Source organism: Pempheris klunzingeri, chromosome 15 (genome assembly GCF_042242105.1).
Source record: "Pempheris klunzingeri isolate RE-2024b chromosome 15, fPemKlu1.hap1, whole genome shotgun sequence".
NCBI classification, from domain to species: Eukaryota; Metazoa; Chordata; class Actinopteri; order Acropomatiformes; family Pempheridae; genus Pempheris; species Pempheris klunzingeri.
Genome location: NC_092026.1, coordinates 21,759,566 through 21,782,149, shown reverse-complemented (window position 1 = coordinate 21,782,149; position 22,584 = coordinate 21,759,566). Strand labels below are relative to the sequence as shown.

At 41.2% G+C, this 22,584-nt stretch overlaps 1 protein-coding gene across 1 annotated transcript in view; it reads left to right on the top strand.

Annotated features, from left to right (window-relative positions):
* Window positions 1-22,584, top strand: part of LOC139214251 (collagen alpha-1(XI) chain-like) — an 80,426-nt gene that overhangs the window by 31,506 nt on the left and 26,336 nt on the right. The window contains exons 11-40 of the mRNA XM_070845054.1: window positions 128-190; window positions 2,504-2,578; window positions 3,054-3,137; window positions 4,479-4,535; window positions 5,111-5,164; window positions 5,314-5,367; window positions 5,741-5,794; window positions 5,910-5,963; window positions 6,742-6,795; window positions 6,884-6,928; window positions 7,691-7,744; window positions 7,852-7,896; window positions 9,321-9,374; window positions 10,491-10,535; window positions 10,909-10,962; window positions 11,047-11,091; window positions 11,778-11,831; window positions 11,937-11,981; window positions 12,801-12,854; window positions 12,956-13,063; window positions 14,226-14,279; window positions 16,858-16,911; window positions 17,922-17,966; window positions 18,280-18,333; window positions 18,732-18,776; window positions 19,156-19,209; window positions 19,360-19,413; window positions 19,709-19,762; window positions 20,146-20,253; window positions 21,178-21,267. Coding sequence (XP_070701155.1) covers window positions 128-190; window positions 2,504-2,578; window positions 3,054-3,137; window positions 4,479-4,535; window positions 5,111-5,164; window positions 5,314-5,367; window positions 5,741-5,794; window positions 5,910-5,963; window positions 6,742-6,795; window positions 6,884-6,928; window positions 7,691-7,744; window positions 7,852-7,896; window positions 9,321-9,374; window positions 10,491-10,535; window positions 10,909-10,962; window positions 11,047-11,091; window positions 11,778-11,831; window positions 11,937-11,981; window positions 12,801-12,854; window positions 12,956-13,063; window positions 14,226-14,279; window positions 16,858-16,911; window positions 17,922-17,966; window positions 18,280-18,333; window positions 18,732-18,776; window positions 19,156-19,209; window positions 19,360-19,413; window positions 19,709-19,762; window positions 20,146-20,253; window positions 21,178-21,267 — 1,764 coding nt within the window. The remainder of the gene's footprint in view (window positions 1-127; window positions 191-2,503; window positions 2,579-3,053; window positions 3,138-4,478; window positions 4,536-5,110; window positions 5,165-5,313; window positions 5,368-5,740; window positions 5,795-5,909; window positions 5,964-6,741; window positions 6,796-6,883; window positions 6,929-7,690; window positions 7,745-7,851; window positions 7,897-9,320; window positions 9,375-10,490; window positions 10,536-10,908; window positions 10,963-11,046; window positions 11,092-11,777; window positions 11,832-11,936; window positions 11,982-12,800; window positions 12,855-12,955; window positions 13,064-14,225; window positions 14,280-16,857; window positions 16,912-17,921; window positions 17,967-18,279; window positions 18,334-18,731; window positions 18,777-19,155; window positions 19,210-19,359; window positions 19,414-19,708; window positions 19,763-20,145; window positions 20,254-21,177; window positions 21,268-22,584) is intronic.

Genomic DNA, 22,584 nt, shown 5'->3' with positions numbered 1-22,584 from the left:
CGTCTTCTGTCTTTGTTGGCCTATGCATGTGACGCACTGGACCGACTGTGGTGGCAGTGCTGGTTAGCAGCAGCCTGGGATATGATATGCTAAATATATGCGTGTCTGTGTGTGTGTGTGATCTCAGGGTATTCCTGGTACCCCAGGATTGCAGGGTCCCCCTGGTCCCCTAGGAGATCATGGTGAGAGGGTGAGTAAAGGCTAGCCTCATTTCACAGCTGTTTACAGATACATTTGAGAATCCCTGTAATCTATTCTGCACTCATTGTGAACATTAAAATTTTAAAATTAAAATTTGCTAAATGTACTGAAATACTAACTTTAACCTTAGCCATTTATCTAACTCTAATTATGTGAGTAAGCACATGTATAAACACACAACTGTGTGTGTTCTTCTTTATTTTAAGTCTGTGAAGTACAATCTGAATGCCATGGAATGAATAACACAATTGGACACAGCTTGCTACTGCAACAGTAGGGGGGGATTAGCAAGGAGTGGTGTAGGGAAATTAGATGCTCGTAAACTATCGACATACCAACAAAGAAAAGTTCTGAGAAAGAGCCATGTCGCTACAGGACTTGTGAGAAGTTCGAAGAGTTGGAGAAAATGTAAGATTCTACATATTTTGCAGCAACAAACTCTTTTTCCCAGCACCGTGGGATTCCACTCATTTATTTGATTGATTGGAAGACACAGAATAAGTGCCTGTCCCATCTAGACGGCTGGATCTCAGCATGTTTTTCCCAAATGTGGTGATTGCCCCGCACCCCTCTTTCATCACTCTTTTAGTACTTCTAGTCTGTCTCTGGAGGTTAACCCTTTAAGTTCCAACAAAAAAAAATCCTAGCTCGCCTCCTCCTGTACGACCAGCAGACATTGCCCATACAAAAGGCTTATTGTTCTACAGGGTCAAAGTGATCAGAAAATATTTTGTCGGTCCAAAAGTCACCCCCCCACCCCTTCATTTCCTCCCATGAGAAACGGTCTCGCTGAGGATTGACAGGGGGATTAAAAGTGACTCGTTTCTGAAGTCTTGTGGTTTTCCGTTGCGCAGTGTCCGCCTGGACTCAACGTTTGATCAGCTCATTTCTCTCATAATCACCATCTCCCTCCTTTCCACTCAAACACCACTTTCCCAGCCATGTAGGGCTGTCATTAACACTAGATGTCGCTATGCTTATTAAAACAGCAATGAATGGAGAGTATTTACCACCTCTGGGAAAAGGCAGATGGGAACACATGGTATCAATTTGAGCCAGCAGTCTGAGATAGCTGCACATGACAAGACTGCTAAATAGATTCTGGTTTCTCTGCAAACACTGGGTCCTACTCAGGATTCATTTTTTTAGATAGGTTTTTGTCTTCATTAAATCAAAATCTAGTTTCCATTATTATTCAACTGTCTATTTGTAAGTTTTATGGAAATATTCAGCTTTTTTGTAGTTTCTAGCCACACTCGGGGCATGGCTCCAAGGATGTCAGTCGTTTTGTCAGTGAAATATCACAACAACAACTTTTGGTTAGATTGCTGAAGATTGTTAGTTTGTTAGCATGCTAATATTACCCTACTATACCACCATAGCCCCAAACTGATGAATGCCAGTTGAGCCTGACACAGCACGGCTTAGACTGATGAAAACTAAGCTCTGAGTCTGAGATGTTCTAAAAAAAAAAAAAGCCACTTTAAAAGTGAATGAATCCTTTTTAATTCACGTAACAATCTCTCCTCAGGCACTGCTCATAGGCCCACTAGCAAAACTCTCAATTTTTCATCAATCAAACAACTGTGTTTTCTGGAATATAATGAGCATCACACTATAGCCTCACGGCGGCCATTACTGGATTTCCAGTCTTGTTATAAAGTCATGCTTTTCTGCAGGCAGTATCCCTTGGCCAGCTTAATGAAAATGCATGTTTTGCCTTTACTCGTGACTCAATCCCCCGTCTTATCCCTCTCAGCAGAATCAGTCAATTATCTATTTGGAATAAGCAACAACAGTGTAGCAAAGTACCTTCCCATTGAAATTATTGTACAGTAAAGAAAGTAAAGAAGGGATTTGCTGTAAACAGATTAGTGGTTCAGCCCCTGCACTGTTACTGTTGCCGCTGTTGTTTGTTAATACTGTTATCACTTTGTTCTTCTTTTAAATTTGCACAGTAGCTCCAGGGGATTACAGAGAAAAAACAATGTTATCTCAAGAGAAAGTATACTTGCTTATTATCCACATCTAATTAATTGTCCCTTGCAACGTTTCACGCTGGTGTAGAAATCAACAAAGCAATAGCAGATAACTCAAATTCAATGCCTTGAGGATGAGTGTGTTAACAACAATGCTAAGTCCATTTGAATGGCATTGTTGTTTTTAATGGGGATTCTATGTACTTTGGTTTTGTTGTTCACCTCAGCTCCAGTCATATTACTCATTCACACTGATATCTTGGTATTGTGCAGATCCAACTCTCTCTCACTCTCTCTCTGTCTCTCTCTCTCTCTCTCTCCAGGGTCCTCCAGGGCGTCCTGGTCTTCCTGGTTCAGACGGTGTTCCTGGGCCTCCAGGTACCATTCTGATGCTTCCAGTAAGTCCTGCAGCTTACCACATGCCCACTGGGCCGCCTGTCTTATTTCCCTCACGTACTGCACAACCTTCATCTCAGGCACTAGCCCGTGAACTCACTTCATTTAGTAGGTTTACCTCATAGCATCACCAGTAGGCCAAGGGATCGCAACCTTATTTTCTTTGGGTTACAAATCACTTACCCAGTAAATGTCAGACAGTGCAATGGAGTGGAACCAGTGACTGAGGCTTTGAAAGGCTTGGTGACACATATTTGTGTGTGTTGGTGTGAGCTGCCTGTGCTTATGTGCAACAGTATGCGTGTGTGAGTGTGTGTGTGTGTGTGTGATTGTGTGGCATGGTGACAGCTTTACAGGTTTAACAAAAAAACTATTTGAATACACTCACCAGAGGAGACCATTGGATGCATCACTCTGTAAAAAGAGACAAGTCAATTAGTTTTTAATTGTGTTTCTTTTTTGTTTTGTGCTTGACAGTTCCGTGCGGGTGGTGAGGCACACAAGGGACCTGTGGTTACAGCGCAGGAAGCTCAGGCTCAGGCCATCCTATCACAGGCTAGGGTAAGTGACGGCAGTAAACATGACCCCAGGGCATCCTTCTGAGTTCAGAGGACAGTTTGCTATGATTTTCTGTGTTTATTCTCACTAGCTGCTGTCTAACCTCAATGAATTGCAGTTCAGGTACAAGATTGCGATTCTAATTTGTGTGAAAAACTGTGGTCCAGATAGTAATCCAGAAAGTGTAGTAAATACCGAAAGGAGGAATCACTATTCACAAGTCCCACTCAGCCTATAAATTGTCCGAATTCCAAAATATGGTCCTGTGTCAGGGTAGGTAGTGCGTAAAGCCACGCCAGATGTTCGCACTCACTCAGGGGTCCTGATAACCATAGCACTGTTGAAAAACAGGTTGCATTATGCGGCTGTAAGCAAGGTGTGATCTATCGTTGAACACATGGAAATCATTAAGTGCTGTGCAAACGCTGAATATTCACACATTCACAACACTCTATGGAGCTGGAGGGCTGCCAAAGCTGGTGAACTGGTGTTTAGTAATGTGTTGAAAGCACTTGTCACCTTTCTATATTTATCTTTTATGCCAGAGGTTTGGCCCGAGGCAGGAAAAAGAAAACATGGCAGGAGCTGTAAGTTCTTCAAAATGTAAACAGAATTGAAGGGATTTGTTGAATTCTCTTTGATCTATTTGCACTTGGGAAAAGTTACCTCACACCTGCAATTAAAAACCACTATGCAAATATAATAGCTAATATGTGTGATATATGTGGCCTTAAGCACAGCACAGGACGTAAATTACTTTTCTTTGAATTAGCAATTTCGTTCTTTCAGTAATTGGGCTGCAAATAAATCCCAGACAACTTTTTTGGCAGTATAAGTCTGTGGTCAACCATGAACAGGAACAAAGACCAGAGTGGTAAACCCTTAACAAGAACAAAGTAAAGTTTGCACATTGTAAGCTTCTTTGCTATTCAGAGGCTACGTGGGGGGTTAGGGTTAGCTTTTTGTAGTTTTCTCTTCTTTATTCCTTTTGCTGTTAAGCCCAGTTAGTTGGATGAATGTGTCCGTTTCAGTATCACAAGTTCCTGCTTTATTAGAGAGACCACATTTTAATATTCATACCACATTCATTTTGCAATGTTGCAGTAATCCCATGAACAAACGAGTTGCATGAGATTGTCTTCATCTTGAATTTAATAAAAAAAATAAATAAAGGCAACTTGTTTTTTCAGGTAGAGAACAGACACTGACTGCAGAGGACCTTATAAAATGTCCACATGGCTATTATCCTTGGTTTTTGATACATTCAATTGGTATAGACAGATATAAATGTCAACATTGTTAGCTGACCAGTGGTTTATAAATTGTTTTCTGTCCGATCCTCAGCTGACTATGAGAGGTCCTCCAGGGCCAGCGGGCATGACAGGAAGATCTGGTCCTGTGGTGAGTAGCTTTTGAAAAACGTCTACACACAAACACATACATTCATCGACTGACTGTAACATCCATTCGTTTCACAGTTTATGAAAAACATATTTGCAAACATATTAGTGGTTAGTGCTTCTCCCTGGGAAGGATTCAACTCTGACCATTTGTCATTTCTTAACGCACACCCAGGCCGTGCATATGGCCTCCCTCTTATGACAAATGATGTGTGATAGCTATAAGATAATCTCTCACACATTCCTGAAGACTGATAATAGCTGACTAGTCTTCTACTCAACCAGTGCCTTCGTGCCTTTCTCAAACAACACATGAATGTTACACCAATCTGGTAATTCTTGGATTCAGGAGGGATTTTGTACATGTGGAAAGATGCTCCAGGAGGTCTTTCTGTTGTATATTTACAATCCAAGTTTGAAATTTTACATTATACTTGTTTGGATTCGCATTAAATTCTAGTCCAACGTAGATTACACCGGTGTCCTAATCGAATGTTTGGATGACAGAATACTTGGCTTCAGTGCAGACCAAAGCATTCAATAAATCTGTGCATCTGTGTAAATATTTTTTAAAAGGGAGGTCCCGGTGCTAGTGGACTTAAAGGTGACAGCGGTGATTCTGGACCACAGGTGAGAAGATCTTCTTTTTGTTTAACTCTTTGATTTCTACTTAAAGCATGTTTTCCACATTTCTACATCTCAACATAAGAAATTATTACATAAATAATATGTTAGTCTTGTCAATGTGTAATGTGTTATTTATATGTTTTTCCCCATAGGGACCCAGAGGTCTTCAGGGTTCAACTGGTCCACCAGGGAAAGCAGGAAAGAGGGTAAGATTTATTTCCAACGAAGCTCAATAGGTAGGTTTTTATACTTTATTACTTTATTGATTCAACACTTCCAGAGCAACACTGTGTTGCAACAGAAAATTTTCATATTTCTAATGTTTCACGCCAACAAGAGTGCAAGCGTCAATGCTACAGTGCCTAAAGAGAAGAGCCTGTCTGATTTCAAACATGGCCTCATTTCAAATAAGTCAGCTGCACCCAATAATCAGTTGTGTAAGTTCATAAAGTCATGTTTATTTAACTATAAACATGTTAGCATCTTCCCTGTGTTTGTTCTCTGTAGCCATTCAAGATAATTAGATGTTTTTCTAATGTGATTTCCACGTTGCCTGACATGATATTGCGTGTCCTCCAGGGTCGTAATGGAGCTGATGGTGCACGAGGAATGCCAGGGGAGGCAGGGGGAAAGGTAGTGTACACACCAGGTTACCCAATGAACCAGCAAGTGTTTGTGGGATGCATTTTAAAAGTCGCTCCACCAAACTGATTGATAGTGCTAACCATTTGCCACTGTCCTGTTTCAGGGTGACAGAGGTTTTGACGGCCTCCCTGGTCTTCCTGGAGAAAAAGGTCACAGGGTAAGTACAGGGAGAGAGAATATTGGGTTTGGTAAATGAACAAGGTTGGAAAACAAACATCATTTAAGGCTTCTATCTGTCTCCAAAAATAAGATGCCGCGGTCTCTTATTTCTAAACCCAAATCCCCATTGATCACAGTCCCTGCCGCTCCGTACCCTGTCCTTACAGCAGCATCACTGCTGATTGGTAGTTCAAAGGCCACCTCCCATCCAGCTCATGTAGAATCCAGTGTTGACAGATATGACTTCTTAACCACTGGAACTCATTAGGGCGTTTGACCCACTTATGAGAGTGCAGAACCACTTGGGCCACATTTAACCAGCCTGAAAAAAAAATGAGGATTGCTGAGTTTGGTGTTTGTGGAATTTGGGCCTGCGAAGAGAGCTGAAAGAGAGAGGACAGAGATCACAGAGGGGTATTTCCAGACAGGCTGTCATGTCTTATCCTATACCGAATAATTACAGAGCCACCAGAGGTAGGCTGGTCCTATATACACTATAAATAGTGGTAACCATATAGGTCTATGCCAATTGCGGTGACCATGCCTTCTGTAGATTAAAGGCAGTTTTGTTGCCATTTTTGTCGCTCTCTTTTCAGCATCTTCTCTCTTGTTCTCTGGATCTTTTACCCATATGTTTTTTTTCAAAAAGTAAAAATTAGGAGCTTTTTTCCCCCTCTCAGCTGCAGAGATCAAGCCTGTGGACTCTCTTGTAACCTGCCACTCCGACATTTTGTTGATAGTTTTTTTTTTTTTTTTCTGTGATCTTTTCTCTCCAGGGAGATTCTGGTCCGACAGGTCCTCCAGGACCTCCAGGAGAGGATGGCCAAAGAGTAAGTAGCACATCAGTGAGCATATAACTAACTCTAACTTTCAAAAATCACTCTGAATTCCCTAAAAGCACACTCTTGGTATCTACAGGGTGAAGATGGTCAGGTTGGACAGAGAGGTGTGGCTGGAGACAGTGTAAGTGCATTTATTATTTTCATATTGTGACAGAACTGCATCTTGTTTAATTAGGACAAAGATAAGAATATGATGGACAAAGGACCGTCATGCTACTCATTTCTTTCGCTACTCTCCCCCTCATTCCTTCCTCTATGTTCATTTTGTCAATTATTTAAGCACACAGCCTCACCCTCCATTCTTGCAACTCTAATGGCATTCCTGTCTGCAAGCACCATTGCATTTGTAATCTCGACCTCGCCAAGACAGAATGGCTCTGAATAATGGATCAGAAAATAGAACTGAGAAATGTGTTGTTCTGTCATTACCCCGGAGAAACTGCCATATTATGCCTGGTTCACTTCAAATGGACCGTGGAGTTGCATGAGAAATGGTTGCACCGTGTTGTACCTAAGACAGCGTTGTCCTATTCAAGAAATAGTTTCACGGCATTTCGTCACACACGCTGTCCTTAAGATGAAAGAACACAGTAAATGCAGTGATTTTAAGTGCGTGACTTAAGATGTTGAGATAAGAAACTTTCATGCTCACTCCCTGAAATACACCTGCAGTTACCATATATGGCCACAGTGGGTCACTATTTCACACGTGAGTCAAATCAGTTTTAAGGATTTTTCGGCCCACCTAATGTTGAGTACGTGATGCCAGTTTTTTTTTTATTGCCTGTTTTTTTCTAAATACAGTGCACTATTTACAAATGACTATATGTTTAGGTATTGTTTTTCAGAAATCTCTTTAATTTGTGTTTCTCCTGATCTGCAGGGTCCTCGAGGCTTGCTAGGCCCCAGAGGGTCTGCAGGTCCTGCAGGACAGCGTGTAAGCACACCTCCTACACCACTTAATACTACTACTACTACAACTCATAATTTATGTTCTAGCTCAATGAGATGGCAACGTTCATTGTCAAATTCTTATCTCTTTAGGGTCTTCCAGGACTTGATGGGCAAGCTGGTCCCAAAGGAAACATGGTGAGTTGTTGTTGATGGATGTTTTTGCTTTGCTCATTTTAAACATCAGAAAGGGCGTTTCCCCTGCACATGTATGCCAAGACCACCTAAGCAATCAGTGTGTAATTTGGCCTGCCTGAGGCCGATTGCAGGTCAGTGACCTTTCACCCCTATGCAACATAAGAATGGAGGCCATAGGTCATTAGCTAATTAGAGAAAGTAGATGAAGGTAGGGGAGTGTCTTATCATAATTGCCGGTCCCTTTCCAGAAACTTCAACGGCTGCTGACTGAAGCAGCCTTAAGCTTCAGTAAGGGGCGAAACAGAAAAGCCCGTCTGTGCACGGTCCCATCACGCACTCAGCTTCCCGTAGGGTCTCAGTGGGACATTTCAGTGAGGGTAACAGATCATTGGTCAAGACAGCTGGATGAGCCCACACATTGTCTGCGGTTGCTGAGTCACTGAGCCAGAGAAATAAACAGCTGTTAAGGACACAAAGAGACAAAAAACAAAAGGACTATGGTGTGCATCTTATTAATGCATCCAAACATAGTATATTCTAAATGTCAAAGAAGAACACTTGAAGGTATTCACAGTAGTAGAGCTTCCGATAGGGTTTTTAAAGCCTTATGGCTCTGATAACAGTAAGACATCCTTTATGAGTGAAGAACCCAAATGTTTTACTGACTAGATTTGGACCTTAGATGAATGCCCAACTTTGCATCTTGCAATCAGGGCTCTGCTAACAATCACAGTCAGGCCACCTGAAATTCTCTGAGTCCAGCATTTGTATTAAGTGTTTGTTGTAACAGCTGGAGCAGACTGTTTCACAAGGGTCTTGTCTGGTTTTTGTGTGTTTGGTTTGTGACACACTAAATCTCAGCAGGAATACCAAACAGCCCACCATTCCAGTTAGTCTTATTAGACTTAATCCATACCCAGATGGCTCCGTAGCCCTGCAGTGTGTATTTAGAGAAAGCAGTATTTCATAGTCAAACTTAGATTCTGACCTGCCACCAGATTTTGGGGGCTGGTTTTGATAGGAACTAAACAAAACTTTAGATGAGGCCAGAAAACAGACAGCTCTGCTTCATGAGCCAGTATATTGCATTTCTTCCCACCATTTGTGCCTCTTTGTTTCACATTTTCAACAAAGATTGGATAAAGCCAATTCAACCACTCTATCCATGCATGGTCACCCAAAGTTTTCACCTAACCCAGTGCCACAGTTTTGATATGGAAAAAGTAAATTTTCCCTTAAATCCATATAAAGATATTGTAAGTAAATTGTTTTTCACTCTGTTTGTCTAAATTGTCATATCTTTTTGGCTGTATTGTTTCCTTTCCAATAGCGGTGCAAATTAAACACACAGTAGAATAACTAAAATGGAATTACTTGCAGCGATTGGAAATATTGATTGCACCTCCTGTTTTCATCATGTTCAGGGTCCACAAGGAGAAGGAGGACCTCCTGGGCAACAGGGTCTGCCTGGTCCACATGTAAGTTTCTTTTCTTTCCTGTCTTTCTCTCTGTATTTATCTATTTTCTCTAACTCTGTTTGATCACACTGTTTCTCCTGTTGTGTCCCCCATCCACTCATCTCTCTTCCTCCCTGTGCTCTCTGCCTCAGTCTGTCCTTTCCATGCCCCGTCCTTGTTGCCATATCCATTGTGCAACGGGGAGAGCGATGAACTCGGATGATTTCTCGCACTCTGATTTTCTTAATCAAACATTTGCTGGCACCTTTTTCTTCTTATTCTCAATCCTTTATTTCACAAGTAGCGTCCACTCTATGGGGGATTACACAAAACGTACGTGCAAACTCTTCATAAGTGTCCACTAAAATTGTTTTTCTGCTGCTTCAAAGAAGAAAAGCAGTCTCTCTGTCTCGCTGAGATGAGACATATTGCACTGATTTGATAGCGCTTAACCTGATTACATCGTCCAGTTGGTGGCACAGTGAAAATTGTTCCATTTTGGAGTCATCTCTAATACAAAACAGTACACCCAATATTGTAGCCAGGGGTAAATGACCATTGCCAGGTAAGATTTTCAGTCCTGCTGACGCTCGCAGCCTGGACAGGATGGCGTCATTGCCCTGGAAAGTATTAGTAAGGACCTATCCTGATGGTATACAGGTTGAATAAATAACTTCATTTTAGTTATACCTGGCCAGAGGCAGATTGATGCCTTCCAGGGAAGGCATTGCCATGTAGAAAAATAACACCGCTTGCTTGTTTTAACTGTTATTACGTTTTTTGTTTTTTTGTTTTTTTTTTTATTCGTGTGGTGAATTTTCAAGAAGTCTTCAAGATGTGTGACTTTAGAATTAGTGTAGAAAAGAGGGATCTTAACTTTGCACAGCCGAACGAAAACATCTGAATAAGCAGCATGAAGTAGCCAAGCAATAAAAACAAATGACTGGAGTTATACACGGAGGAAGACTAAAACATTAAAGAATATATACGCCATACTGTAAAAATGAGGTGTAGACTTCCCCAAATTAACTAAACAAGCGTTCTTTTCCCCCTAATGTACCACTTCTTTTAATGTCAGTATCATTGTACGCCTGGTTATGGAAAGCCGATAACGGACCGATCTCAATTATCTTTCAGGGTCTTGTGGGTCCTCAAGGTCCGATCGGGCCTCCTGGTGAAAAAGTAAGTAAAGAGGGAGCCCAGCCACCCCTTCAGTCCTCCCACCACAACTCTGCTGCCCCGATAAGTGAATGTTTCAGTCAAGACCTCATAAGTGATTCTGCAGATACACTGCTGTCTGAGGCTATAGGCCTTTACTGAAGGCTACAACACACACAGACATGCACACACACTATATACTTGTTACCATAGGGCTACTCCTGCATAAGCACTTACTTTGGCTAACTGAATGTATTTTGTCAGTGGTTTTTTAGATAGTTGATAATATTTCAAGCAGAGTAACTACTGGCAGACTTCATCATACTGTTAAAGACGGTGGGTTGTGCGTTTGTCTGTCTGTCTGCCTGTCTAACTCCCTCTTGATTTCTCTTTGTAGGGACCTCACGGGAAACAAGGTCTGGCTGGCCTTGCTGGCGCTGATGGCCCTCCTGTAAGTAACATATTCGACTCCTTTCCTTAACCAAAGGACAAGATGATCAACTGATAAACTAAATCTTCCTGACCTGTTTTACAGGGTCACCCAGGAAAAGAGGGTCCTGCAGGCGAGAAGGGAACAGCTGTAAGTATAACAGAGTTTAGCTTTTTGAAACACAGTTTAGCTGTTGCATTTTACAGGAAAGTATTGTAATCACAGTTCTCAAAGATTCATCAAATGCCTCACTGCACAGGCAAATATGCTGAGTCAGGCGCATTTTGCAGATAATTAAATTTAGCATTTGTGTAGCCTACTTACTCTGCCAGTAGGGTGAGGTTTAGTCCAACCACACAATATTGTGTAAGCTGTCTCAGAAATAGAATACACTGCACTACTCAGTCTCTCTTGTGATTGGCGAAACTCTTTTTTTTCTAGTTTTCTAGTCAGCTTGTCATTCTGGGCAGTAAAATTCAATGAGCTGGCACCAATATAAGTCAAGGACAATATATTTCAAACCATGACATTTATTTCCATATTAATATAGAGCTAATTTTAAAGTCAGTATAGAAAAATATGAAAAGCATGCCATTATTTGACTGTATAGAGGATGCATTTCTACAGAGGCAGAACAAGCTGAGGTTCATACTATGTATTTATATGGTAGTTTACCTGATCTTCCCCATCATGTTTGGGAAGATTAGGATGAGACCAATTCCAAATATATATCTCTAGTGTGGTCACCTAATAGAGCAGAGACACATTACAGTACAAGGTTAATGTACGTTAATAGGTACTTCACCAATCACATGACACTTTTTACAATCTTTTAGGGTCCTTCTGGTCCAATGGGATCCATCGGCTACCCTGGGCCTCGTGGTGTGAAAGTAAGCGCCAATGTAGTCCAACAGTACCACCTTACCACGACAAATCTCCTTTTTCCCAGAATTTCATCCTGATTCTCTGACTCTCATGATTTCCTCTCTCTCCAGGGTGCTGAGGGAATCAGAGGCCTTAAAGGTGGCAAAGGAGAAAAGGTAAACACCTCTCTGTTCTCCCCTTCTTTCCTCAACTTGACAGATATCATTCCTCTAAAAATGGACCTGTCAGAGTTGTAATTCCTTCTCAAATGAGACATCCTTGGAATCCAGCAAGTGGAAAAACTCTTAAATGCCCATCAGGCTGGTAGTTAAGTCCTTATGCCACTGAGCTGTAATGGAGCGTGGAACATTAACTGAGAATGAGGCAGTTTGTAGGGCAGTTTCTGGGGAGAGCGATCTGTTGCCATTGTTTTCTTGGATCGCTTTGGTTGAACTCTGATTGTTGTTACCTGTTGATACTTCTGTCGCACATAAAATCCTCTTCGACAAGCATTTTGCCAATCCCATCAGATTCGTTAGGCCGTGTGTGTTATGGTTTGTTGTGTGAGGGGTGTCGGGCATAAGAACATGTCACAATATTGGCATCAGAATATAATATGTAGAGAGCACAGCTGTTCAAAGATTGAAAAATGCATTTTGATTTTTAACCACCAGATGTCAGTAGGACAGCATAGAGAGAGAGAGAGAGAGAGAGAGAGAGAGAGAGAGAGAGAGAGACAGGGAGAACCTTCAAAACTGCTTTTGTGAATGCTTCATTTAAGTGGCCACTAGGTGTTAGTATTAAGCTATCCTAAGGAGCCTGTGTACTTTTGGCCGGCAGTAATGCCATAAGCCTGCCATGATAAACTTTCACTTTAATTTTGTTACTTAAGTGCTCCATCAGTATCCCCCAGTATTTTTTTTGCTCAGTATTTCAGTTGTAAACTGTGTTACATGAATTTACCAGGTGTGTCTTTTTATCTCTTTCATCCTCAGGGAGAGGATGGATTCCCCGGCTTCAAAGGAGACATGGGCCTCAAGGGTGACAAGGTAAATCATCATCTGAAGAGAGTACTGATGTTTGCAGATGCAGAGGCTGACAGGGTATTAAATATGATAGCACTGTTTCCACTTGTTTTCTTTGCATCAAGGGTGAGGTTGGTGTACTCGGATCCAGAGGAGAGGATGGCCCCGAGGGCCCCAAGGGCAAGTCAGGACCCAGCGGAGAAGCTGGACCCATTGGATTAGCTGGAGAGAAGGTAGATAATCAGAAGACTGAATTATTATGAATGGATTCTCATTTGGATTGATGTGTTTTATTGACAGGTTTAATTACATGAAACATGACAGTTCAAATGATAAAATGAAAAAGTTAAATCATACATATATGGTACAACATAAATAGATGTAAGATTTTCTTACAGTAATAGGGGTATAATGACCGATGTATTTAATGATCTGGAAAGAAGGCAGCCTGAAGAAAGTAGTTTACTATAGTTTTGCTGCTGTCCTAATCATCTAGAGGTTAAGAGTTTTCCACCTCCCTTCAGCTCTACAAGAGTCCAATTTAATTGGCTTATGTTGCCAACCTTTCTTCACGCTGCTTTTATCTTGTTCCAGAGTATCTTGCTTGGTGGTGCTGAAGTATTTGTACTTTAACAAATTGGTATTAAAGGTTACAACAAGATCTTTGTGGTTCATAGTAAAGAATAAGAATATAAGTGATGACTTTGAAGACAAATAGTAGTTTATGAATGCTTTAGCAGGGTTTTTATCAATGAACAATCCATCACTTCATAAAGACAGTAATGACCTCAGGCAGTAGTAATTGTGATGTAAGCAATGAGATGTTTAAATATGATTAGAAATTAAGTCAAAAAAGGGAGACATGGCTAATTACTTGTAGCTTTGAACCTCATTAGCAAATAATGCAAATACAGACTGTAATGTAACTCCCCTTTCAATACTGCTTTGTTGTATCAATGATACATTTTACATTTCACTGCTGTCCTCATCCTGATTTGCTTCGAATAGTCCAGCAGCACCGCAGAAGTAAGTTACTAGTACCAGAGTGAAAGGTATAAAATGTATGACTTGATCATAGTTTAAAAGCAAACACTGTACTTACATCAGATTCCGTGTACTTCTTAATGACCACACATCATCTAAAATGACCAAAATGGACCCAAAGGGAATTCACATTTGGGATTAAAAGCAGAAAAGCCTTTGCATGTATGATCTCATGTTCATAAACATGGCATTAAAATATCCCCACACCAGAAGTAAAAACTTTATGGTTATAAGTTTATTGCTTTTCACAGTGCTTCTGTGAACTTTACTGCAGTCTCCAAAGATGTCTCTGGTGACACAATGAGAATTCATCATCTTTGTTTTGTTTTTCTTCTTGTTTCTCCTTTTTAGGGGAAACTTGGAGTTCCTGGATTGCCTGGGTACCCTGGCAGACAAGGCTCCAAGGTATGTGACGAGAGTAATAATGTACTCCACTGATCAATCTCGGAAAATTCAAGCGCCGACTCCACTGGGTCAGAGATCAGGGCCAGCTGTAGGTGTTCAGTGTCTTGATCAACCGTAGTTTAGCAGAGAATATAATATGTTTGCCAAACCAGTAATGTGAATATTTGCTCACTACGCTGCCTTACAGTGTGAAACTATTATGCTTATGTGAGTACATTTGCATGTGTATTGATTCTCACAGTGACTTCATAACCCTCCATCCACATTTGTCAGATCAACATCTGCTCATGTCTAAAACTTGCTCTCATAAGCCTTTCTAAAATCTGCTGATTTGCTGACTTAACCTTACTCACACAAGCACAAACCCAAGCAGACACCTACTGTACTCCCGCAGCAACTCTTGCAGGGAGCCTAAGTGGCATGGTCACCTGCTGGACTCATCAGCTGTCTTCCCTCCTTAAACTCCCCCAGACATTATCTAAGAGTCCTGCATTCCTCTCAGTGCAGCGCTGACCACTGTGCCACAGCTCTGCTATCAAGATGTGCTGCTGCAGCTTGTTCCTCTCTGCTGCTGTCAGCACTGACAGCTTGGCATTGATATGATGGGTCAGATACACCTACTCTCACAACCTCCACATAGGCAAGTCTCCTGCTCTGTCTGTTAATGTCAGCAGGATCTGAGCTGAACCTGGCACACAAATTAATAAGAGACCTTGACAAATTACACAAAGTGGGAGAGACGCTACAGAAATAAGATGAAAGTTATAAGTCAAATGAGCATTATTCTTATAGTGTATATCTTCTGTCAATGGCTGGATATTTTACTCTTGAATAAAACATTAGAATAGTGGAATCAGTAAAACACATATTTATTCAAAATAAGTAAAACTATGCCGTAACAGCAAAGGACACTCCTTTGTTTGTATCCATAAATGGGTTTTAAACAAAGGCTGCCCACAAATTTTCCCAGTTGAGCCCCGGATCAGATCTTTGTTTTAAACTCGCTTCAAAAAATGTTTTTGGAGGGACAATAAAGGCATCCTTTACTGTTGTTATTTTAAAGGCATCCTTTATTGCCTGACTTTGGCATTGTGTAAACAGTGCCATAGTTTCCTCTTTATAGCCTGCATTTCAAGAGTTTTCTCTTAAAAGACAAAACACAAAGTCAGCATTGAAAAACTGACACCCACACCAAGTTGAAACAAACTATGAACCTGTCTTTAATAAATTATCTGGTTTGTATTTATGGACCAAATCTATAACTTTAAATTTTTTTTATATTTGACAGAAAGTTAATATCCCTTTTTGAGACTTTTCCCTAAATTTATTCATAGAATTTAAGAAGTCAGGTGCTGTTTACTGTTTGAGATGGATACAAAAAGAGCCGACATTCCCATTGCACAGTATCATCAGTGTTATAAAATGTCACACTGTCCTCATAAGCAGCTTCAGGGTCAAAGTCCTGGCCCGTTATCAGGCTTTATCCTCCTCAATCAGCCTGTGCATGAATCCCTCCACTGGCTGTGTTTTTGGCTGCTGCACCCCATCACTCTCTGTTAACAGCTTTCTCACACCGTTAATTCTGGATGCCATTTGCAATAGCTTCAGTGGACTGTCTTATCTCTGTGGCGCAAGTCAGGCTTGTCCAGTACCAGCTCTCCCTTCAGTTTACCATAACTGCACCTCTGTGAAAAACAAATTAAGCAGCATAGATCTCCCTTCCTGCTGTCTCCACAATGTTGGGCTGTTTACCTCTTGCAATTCTGCCCACGCTGCCTTGTTGTGGTGCCCTTGATTATACTGCACAGTATTATGCCTCATATACATATGCATGTGAGCAGTAATGAGCACTATAGATGTGCATTGCATCAGAGTGCGTTTTAAACCCAAAACACTCAGACATGCACACGACCTTGTAGTGTAAAAGAAAAAAAACTTAAATTGGTTGAATATATAATCACGCTACCTAATGCTGCATGAAGTGAGGCTGTATAGGTAAACTGCTTGGTATGCCTTTTATACATCCAACAGTGATTGCCCTCCTAGTTTTTGTTTAACTGGCACCATCGCGTCTATCGAAGAGCACAGCCTGCAAAAGCCCAATAACTAAATTGCTGATGGGTATCAAGGGGAATCTACTGCTTTCCCTTCCTTTGTCTTTATTTGCTTCCACTGTCGTTTTTATCTTCCTATTTTGCTTCCTCACCGTGCCAACAAACTAACTCTGTGTGTCAGAAAGTCTCTTAGTGGTAAGGCTCTTGGGCTCCAGTTAAGCATTAAAAGAAAGATATCATTTCTCTATGGGTACTCGGACTAAAAAATGGAGCCTTATGATACAAGTCTGCTGTCCAGTATAGCGGTACTTATGTTAGGGCTTCACTGTTTCTCTGTTAATTAGCCTTGGTCAGTAGAGCACAAAAAGAATGGTGCTATTTTCCCTTCAGCTTCTATCCCACTGTTACTGGGCACAGACTATGGTAGACATCTGTTATTTTATACCCTCCAACTCTCCGATGTATTCCCCCTTTGTATCACGCCTTTCTTTCTCTGTCTCACTTTTCCTGTACTTGTCTTGCAGGGCTCCAATGGCTTCCCTGGATTCGCCGGGGCCAATGGCGAGAAGGGAGCAAGGGTGAGCAGCAAAATCCATTATTGTCTGTCCTATTAAAGACATGCACACTTGGCCACTGTGGGCTGTCCTGTGAAGCAGATGGATTAAGTGTAGATAATGTAGAATGCTGCAACACGGGACGGTCAGTGTATCTTGGTGCCCTGCTTGCTACCAGTTCTAGCAGTCTAAGAATGGGGGAAAAAATGGAAGATACTTCAGGAAAGAATAGATGTTGTTAGTTTCAAAATGAATTCCTAAAATGTCACTTGGGTTATAGAATGTGCATTCCACTGTTTAAAAACCCAACTGTGTACAAACTGCAGTATGAAGTATGTTGACACCTGAACATGTGATTGTTGAACATTTTATTCCAGAACAATTTTCATTATGATGAGCATTTGCTCCCATTGAGCCACAAACTGTTAGTGAGGACAGTCACCTATATTTCCCTTAATTGAGCCTGAGCCTGAAGCATGAAAATCAGCCCCAAACAAAAAAAGAAAAAAAAAAAAGTGAATGAACAGGGATGTCCATATACTTTTGGCCTCATAGCGTCATCAGGATGTAGCACTCAAGGGGGACTGACAACAGTATTCAGCCATGTAACAGTAGAGTGGTCCAGCTGAAAAGGGCCATAGATGAAGGGATGAGGTGGAGGGTTGTAGAACGGTGGGGAGGGTTATTTTTGACAAGACAAGCTCGTCTTTGCTTTCAGACAGACACTGAGAGGCAGACACCCCTGGCCCCGGCGTGCTAGAACTGACAGGTAGTTCAGGCTGTCAAGTGCCTGTGGGTTACCACTTACCGCAGCAATTTGATTATTTATTTTTGTCCAAAGATGCTCAGATGGTTCTATTTCATCCCTCACTCAAACCCCCTCAGGATTTGTGTCTGATGTTTGAGTGTATTTGGTATTATAGAACTGCTTTAGTTTGAACTTCTAAAAAAGAGATGGAAAAAGTCCTTACATTGGCTGATGGTACAAAGTATGATTTTGTCCTAAATCAAAGCTTTTGTTTTTTCTTTCTCAGGGAATAGCTGGCAAATCAGGCCCTAGAGGGCAACGTGGCCCAACGGTAAGCAATTCAACCACCAACTCAGCCCAGGCTCTCCACATAAATGATTTATTTTGTTCAAATGAAAATCTCTTCCTTTGTAGTTGTGTATGAGCTTTATCTTCTTGCTTTTGAAGGGGATATGCACTGGGTGGGGAATTGTAGAGACGACCAGGGGAGGCACTAGACATTGATTACCTGCCCTTTATACAATTGCTTTCCGTGTGTTGTTTTTTCGTTTTGTTTTTACGCTTTCTAGCATTGAAGAAAATACTAAGAAGTGCTGTTTGTTTTCCTCATGATTACTGTATTGTTTTATGTGCTGTGTAAATAGGGTCCACGTGGAGGGCGTGGTGCTAGAGGACCAACAGGAAAGCCAGGAGCAAAGGTGAGACGCAGGGCCATGTTAGAATTCATAATGGTGGGACCTGTGACAGTCAATGTGTCTACATGCTTGAGATTAGAGTATATTGTACATAAAAGTGGATAGAATATGAACAAATCCAGTTCTAACATTTGTCTGCTATATAAAAAAAAACCCCAGCTAATTTGCTCATGTAGTGCGCAACACATTACACATAGTTTTGGCTTAGTCTGTTGTGAAAAATACAATATGTAAATCATATTAAACATGATTTTTGAGTGCCAACTCGCACAGAAATATAAATGTGTGAACAGGCTTGCTACATAACCTCAGTGCTTTGCATAAATGTTATTCACACCTCACACTTTGACAGTTTTGCCAAAGTTAACAATGTTTCTCTGTTCTCTTTTCTTTCTCCTCAGGGCACCTCAGGCAACGATGGACCTCCTGGCCCGCCAGGAGAGAGGGTTAGCATCAGATATTTTTTTTATCAGTGCCTCTGGAAATTTAGAAGTTTTGTGCCCAGAGTTAATGACATCAAGGGCATTGTACTTGAATCATAACTCAAAGTGTTACATCTATTTGTCAAACCAGAATTAAATCAAAAGCTGTACAGTAGCTGCTGATTAGCAACTTGAAACAATTGTAACACACTTTCGCGTACTTCACTCTACATCATACGACATAAAATGTTAAATGTGTGTTTACAACAATTATTTCACAGTAACAAAGCTGGATTTTCAAACTAAAATCTAATTAAATACCAGTAGCAATTTAAAGTTGTGTTGGGTTTCCTATCCAGTATTCTTCTCTTGATTCACTCTCTTCATTTTACTGTAATTTAAGGGACCTCAAGGACCACAGGGACCCGTCGGCTTCCCCGGACCTAAAGGACCCAATGTAAGTAGCTGCTGTCCAACCTGTCAGTGACTTTGCGCCGTCCCCAACAAGTCCACATTGACACTTTTCATATAAGCTTTTCAAATATTCATGCACACTTACGACCTGATGTCTTGAGTTTTTTTTTTTTTTCAACCTGTCCACCTCCAGGGCCCACCAGGAAAAGATGGGCTCCCCGGTCATCCCGGACAGAGAGGAGAAACGGTGAGTGGGTAGTTTTGTCCATGAATGCATTGTCATGCCATGTGACCCTGAAATCATGCTTCAGCGCCCACTCACTCCCCACTCAGTCTCTCTGATAGGTTATACAAAAATAAAGCAAGGAAGCGGATAACTAATAGCATAGAATTTGTGTTCTTTGGGCGAAAGTAAAGCACCAGTAATAGAAAATGGAATATGGGCTCTCTCAGACCGTTAACATACTGTATAGCACGAAGCAGACAACACACTGTGTATAATCCCACCTGTGTACAATCAACAGTATCTGTTTCCCCTTCAGGGCTTCCAAGGAAAGACAGGACCCCCAGGACCTGGAGGGGTGGTTGGACCACAGGTAGATATACAGCACAGTACACAGCTACGGCTTGATTCCACCTCCTCACTTTTCCTGTTTGTTGTTGAAGAATGATGAGACAGTGAAATTCAAGTATGTACCTGCAACAAGAGCTGAATGCACAGAGTGTAATCAAGATGCATCGAATGGTTTTGAAAAGATTTTGGGATGCCGTCAGTTAGATCTCTTGTCTTTTGAAAGTAATGAAGCGTGGGCTGAAAATAAATTATTCCATCTCATTAAGACTTCCATTTACATTAGAAAAAAACAAAACTAGGTAAGAAAAATCAAGTACTACTGAATCAGTATTATGTCTTTAGGACATAAGGGAAGTCACATTTTATAGCACATTTTCCTTAATATGTATCTGTTGTCACTGACAGGGCCCAACTGGAGAGACAGGACCCAGTGGAGAGCGAGGACACCCAGGCTCTCCTGGTCCACCTGGTGAGCAAGGTCTTCCTGGAGCTGCTGGAAAAGAGGGTGGAAAGGTAAATGAGCAAGAATTTTGAATGCTGCACAAGCAAAATGCACCAGACACACAGAGTGGTATTTCTGCATGTGGGAACAACAGCAAGTAATTAAGAAGTGAAAGCAAAAAAGAAGTGGTACAATTCGGAACAAACAACCATCAAAGGAATAATTACTTATTGTACTTTTTTTGTACTTAACGCTATCAAAACCATTATTTCTGTTTGTGAAACTTCTAAACTATATTAGGACCACACATTCAGCTCTTCTAAAAAAAAATGTTTTCAATTTTTAATCTATTGAACCCATTCATTTTTAAAAATAAGAGAGCAGTTTTGTTTCTGTGGAAATAAACAGTATAAAATCTTTAAGAGCTTGAAAAAGCCTTTTGCCAAGAAGTTATTATTCTAATGCGAGTGGTCAAAAGAACAATGACAAAGATTTAATTTCAGTAAACATAATTCCATTGTTCTACATCACTGCAGAACTATGTATGACTTGTTCTAGATGTTATTGCAATTTGATCCTGAAATACCAAATATTTAGCCACAAATCAGTTTAGTCTGTTTTTCTCTTCATTATGCTTTGTTCTCCACATAACTAATATTAGAATAAATCTGTTACATTCAAATGAAAAGGATAGTTCAAGTGCAGCAATAAAGAGGAACAAAATGAAACAATTACAAATAACCTCCAATGATAAAAACAAATAAGCCAGGAACAGGGAAGAAACACGGTGAGCAGGAAAATATTTTATAATTTCAGCTTTTATCAAACAGATCAATCACTTTAATTGTTTTTCTCTGATTTTCGTCTGCCATTCTCACATATTCAGCTCTGCTCATTGTTTTCACCCAAAAGCAATTCTGTGTTTAATGATTAGCTGAGCGTATGTCGGATGCCAGTTAAGTGGATGTTGTTGTTTTGTTTTTCTCCCTCTGTAGGGCGACCCAGGTCCTGCAGGTCCTTCTGGCAAATCAGGACCTGCCGGCCTGAGGGGCTTCCAGGGGGCAAGAGGTCTACCAGGGGCCATGGTAACACTCAGACCACCCACACATGAATGCACTCATGCAAACAAACTCATGAGAACATGCAGTAGAAGTATGTTCTCCCACATCCTGAGCACACACCCAGTTGAATTTTGCTCCAAAGCCTAATTACCAGACTAACTACCTGCTGTTAAACCAAATGTCAGGCTTGGCAGCGGACCTAACTAAAAGGTGCAGAACTGGCTCACGGAGAAGTAATACTGAGCCAGACACAACATTGACATATTTTATCATCATTAATCTCTGTTAGGTTGAAGCGGGTTGTCGTCTGTTGTCAATATGGCTTTAGCAAAACATTTTAACCAGCAAAATGTCTCAGCTGCAGCCTGTGCACTTTAGTGGCATTTAACTCCACATTTAGAGGTGCTCCAGTTGCAAAGCCCTTTCTTTAACGAATTCCTGTTTGGTTTCAATCAGAGAATGAGTCAAAGCCCTCTGATTATGATTCAAACCCGTGACTTTGTGAGTCACATGCACACGAGTAACCTGAATTAATTCTCAAAAGAAGTGGGCGTGTGTGAGAAAAAGTTCAAGGCGACAGCGGATGGCTGTTAGAGGCTGACTGAGGATCAGCTCGAAGGACTGGGGCTGAAGCTTATTTCAAGGCTGACCATTTTTGTGAGAACACGACAACGCTGCCCAGACTTATTACCACCGTTGTCTTAGCCCTGTGTGTGCAGAGGGATGGCTTTCTCTTTATAACAGCAGACACACACACACACACACCACTACACAGCCTCCCACTGTCTCTTAAAGTGACCATCCAAATACACACAAGCATACATGAATGTATACACCTGTTTTATGACTAAGAACATAAAAGTTAATCTCACTCTGTTTGCTGAGGGAGTGCAGGTACAAACATTGTGCTAGCACACATATAAATAGTTACGTTTTCTCTTTTGGATAGGCACAGAGAGAGACGCACACACACACACACACATCCCATCTTTTTTCATCCCATCTCTCAGTCTTGAGGAAAGGCGACGTAGCAATATACGAGCCAATAAATAACTTTTTGTGTGTCCGGCAAAGAAAGATCCTTCCAGCCTTCTAATGCACTGTGGTGAAGCCGTGGAGCTGGAGAGCCTGCTTGGCAGCGTCTGCACCCTCTGGCTCTGTCGGAGCCTGTAAATTAGTTATTGTAATGAAAGTCTTTACTGCCTCTGGTGAACTGTGTTTTCCATATGCCATGGTGCAATGATTCAGCAGCACAGGCATTGCCATTCAAGGGCCAGGATCCGGAGGAGATGACAGGGGTCCACAGATAGATGGGGCTACACTTGAACTTATGTCACACCA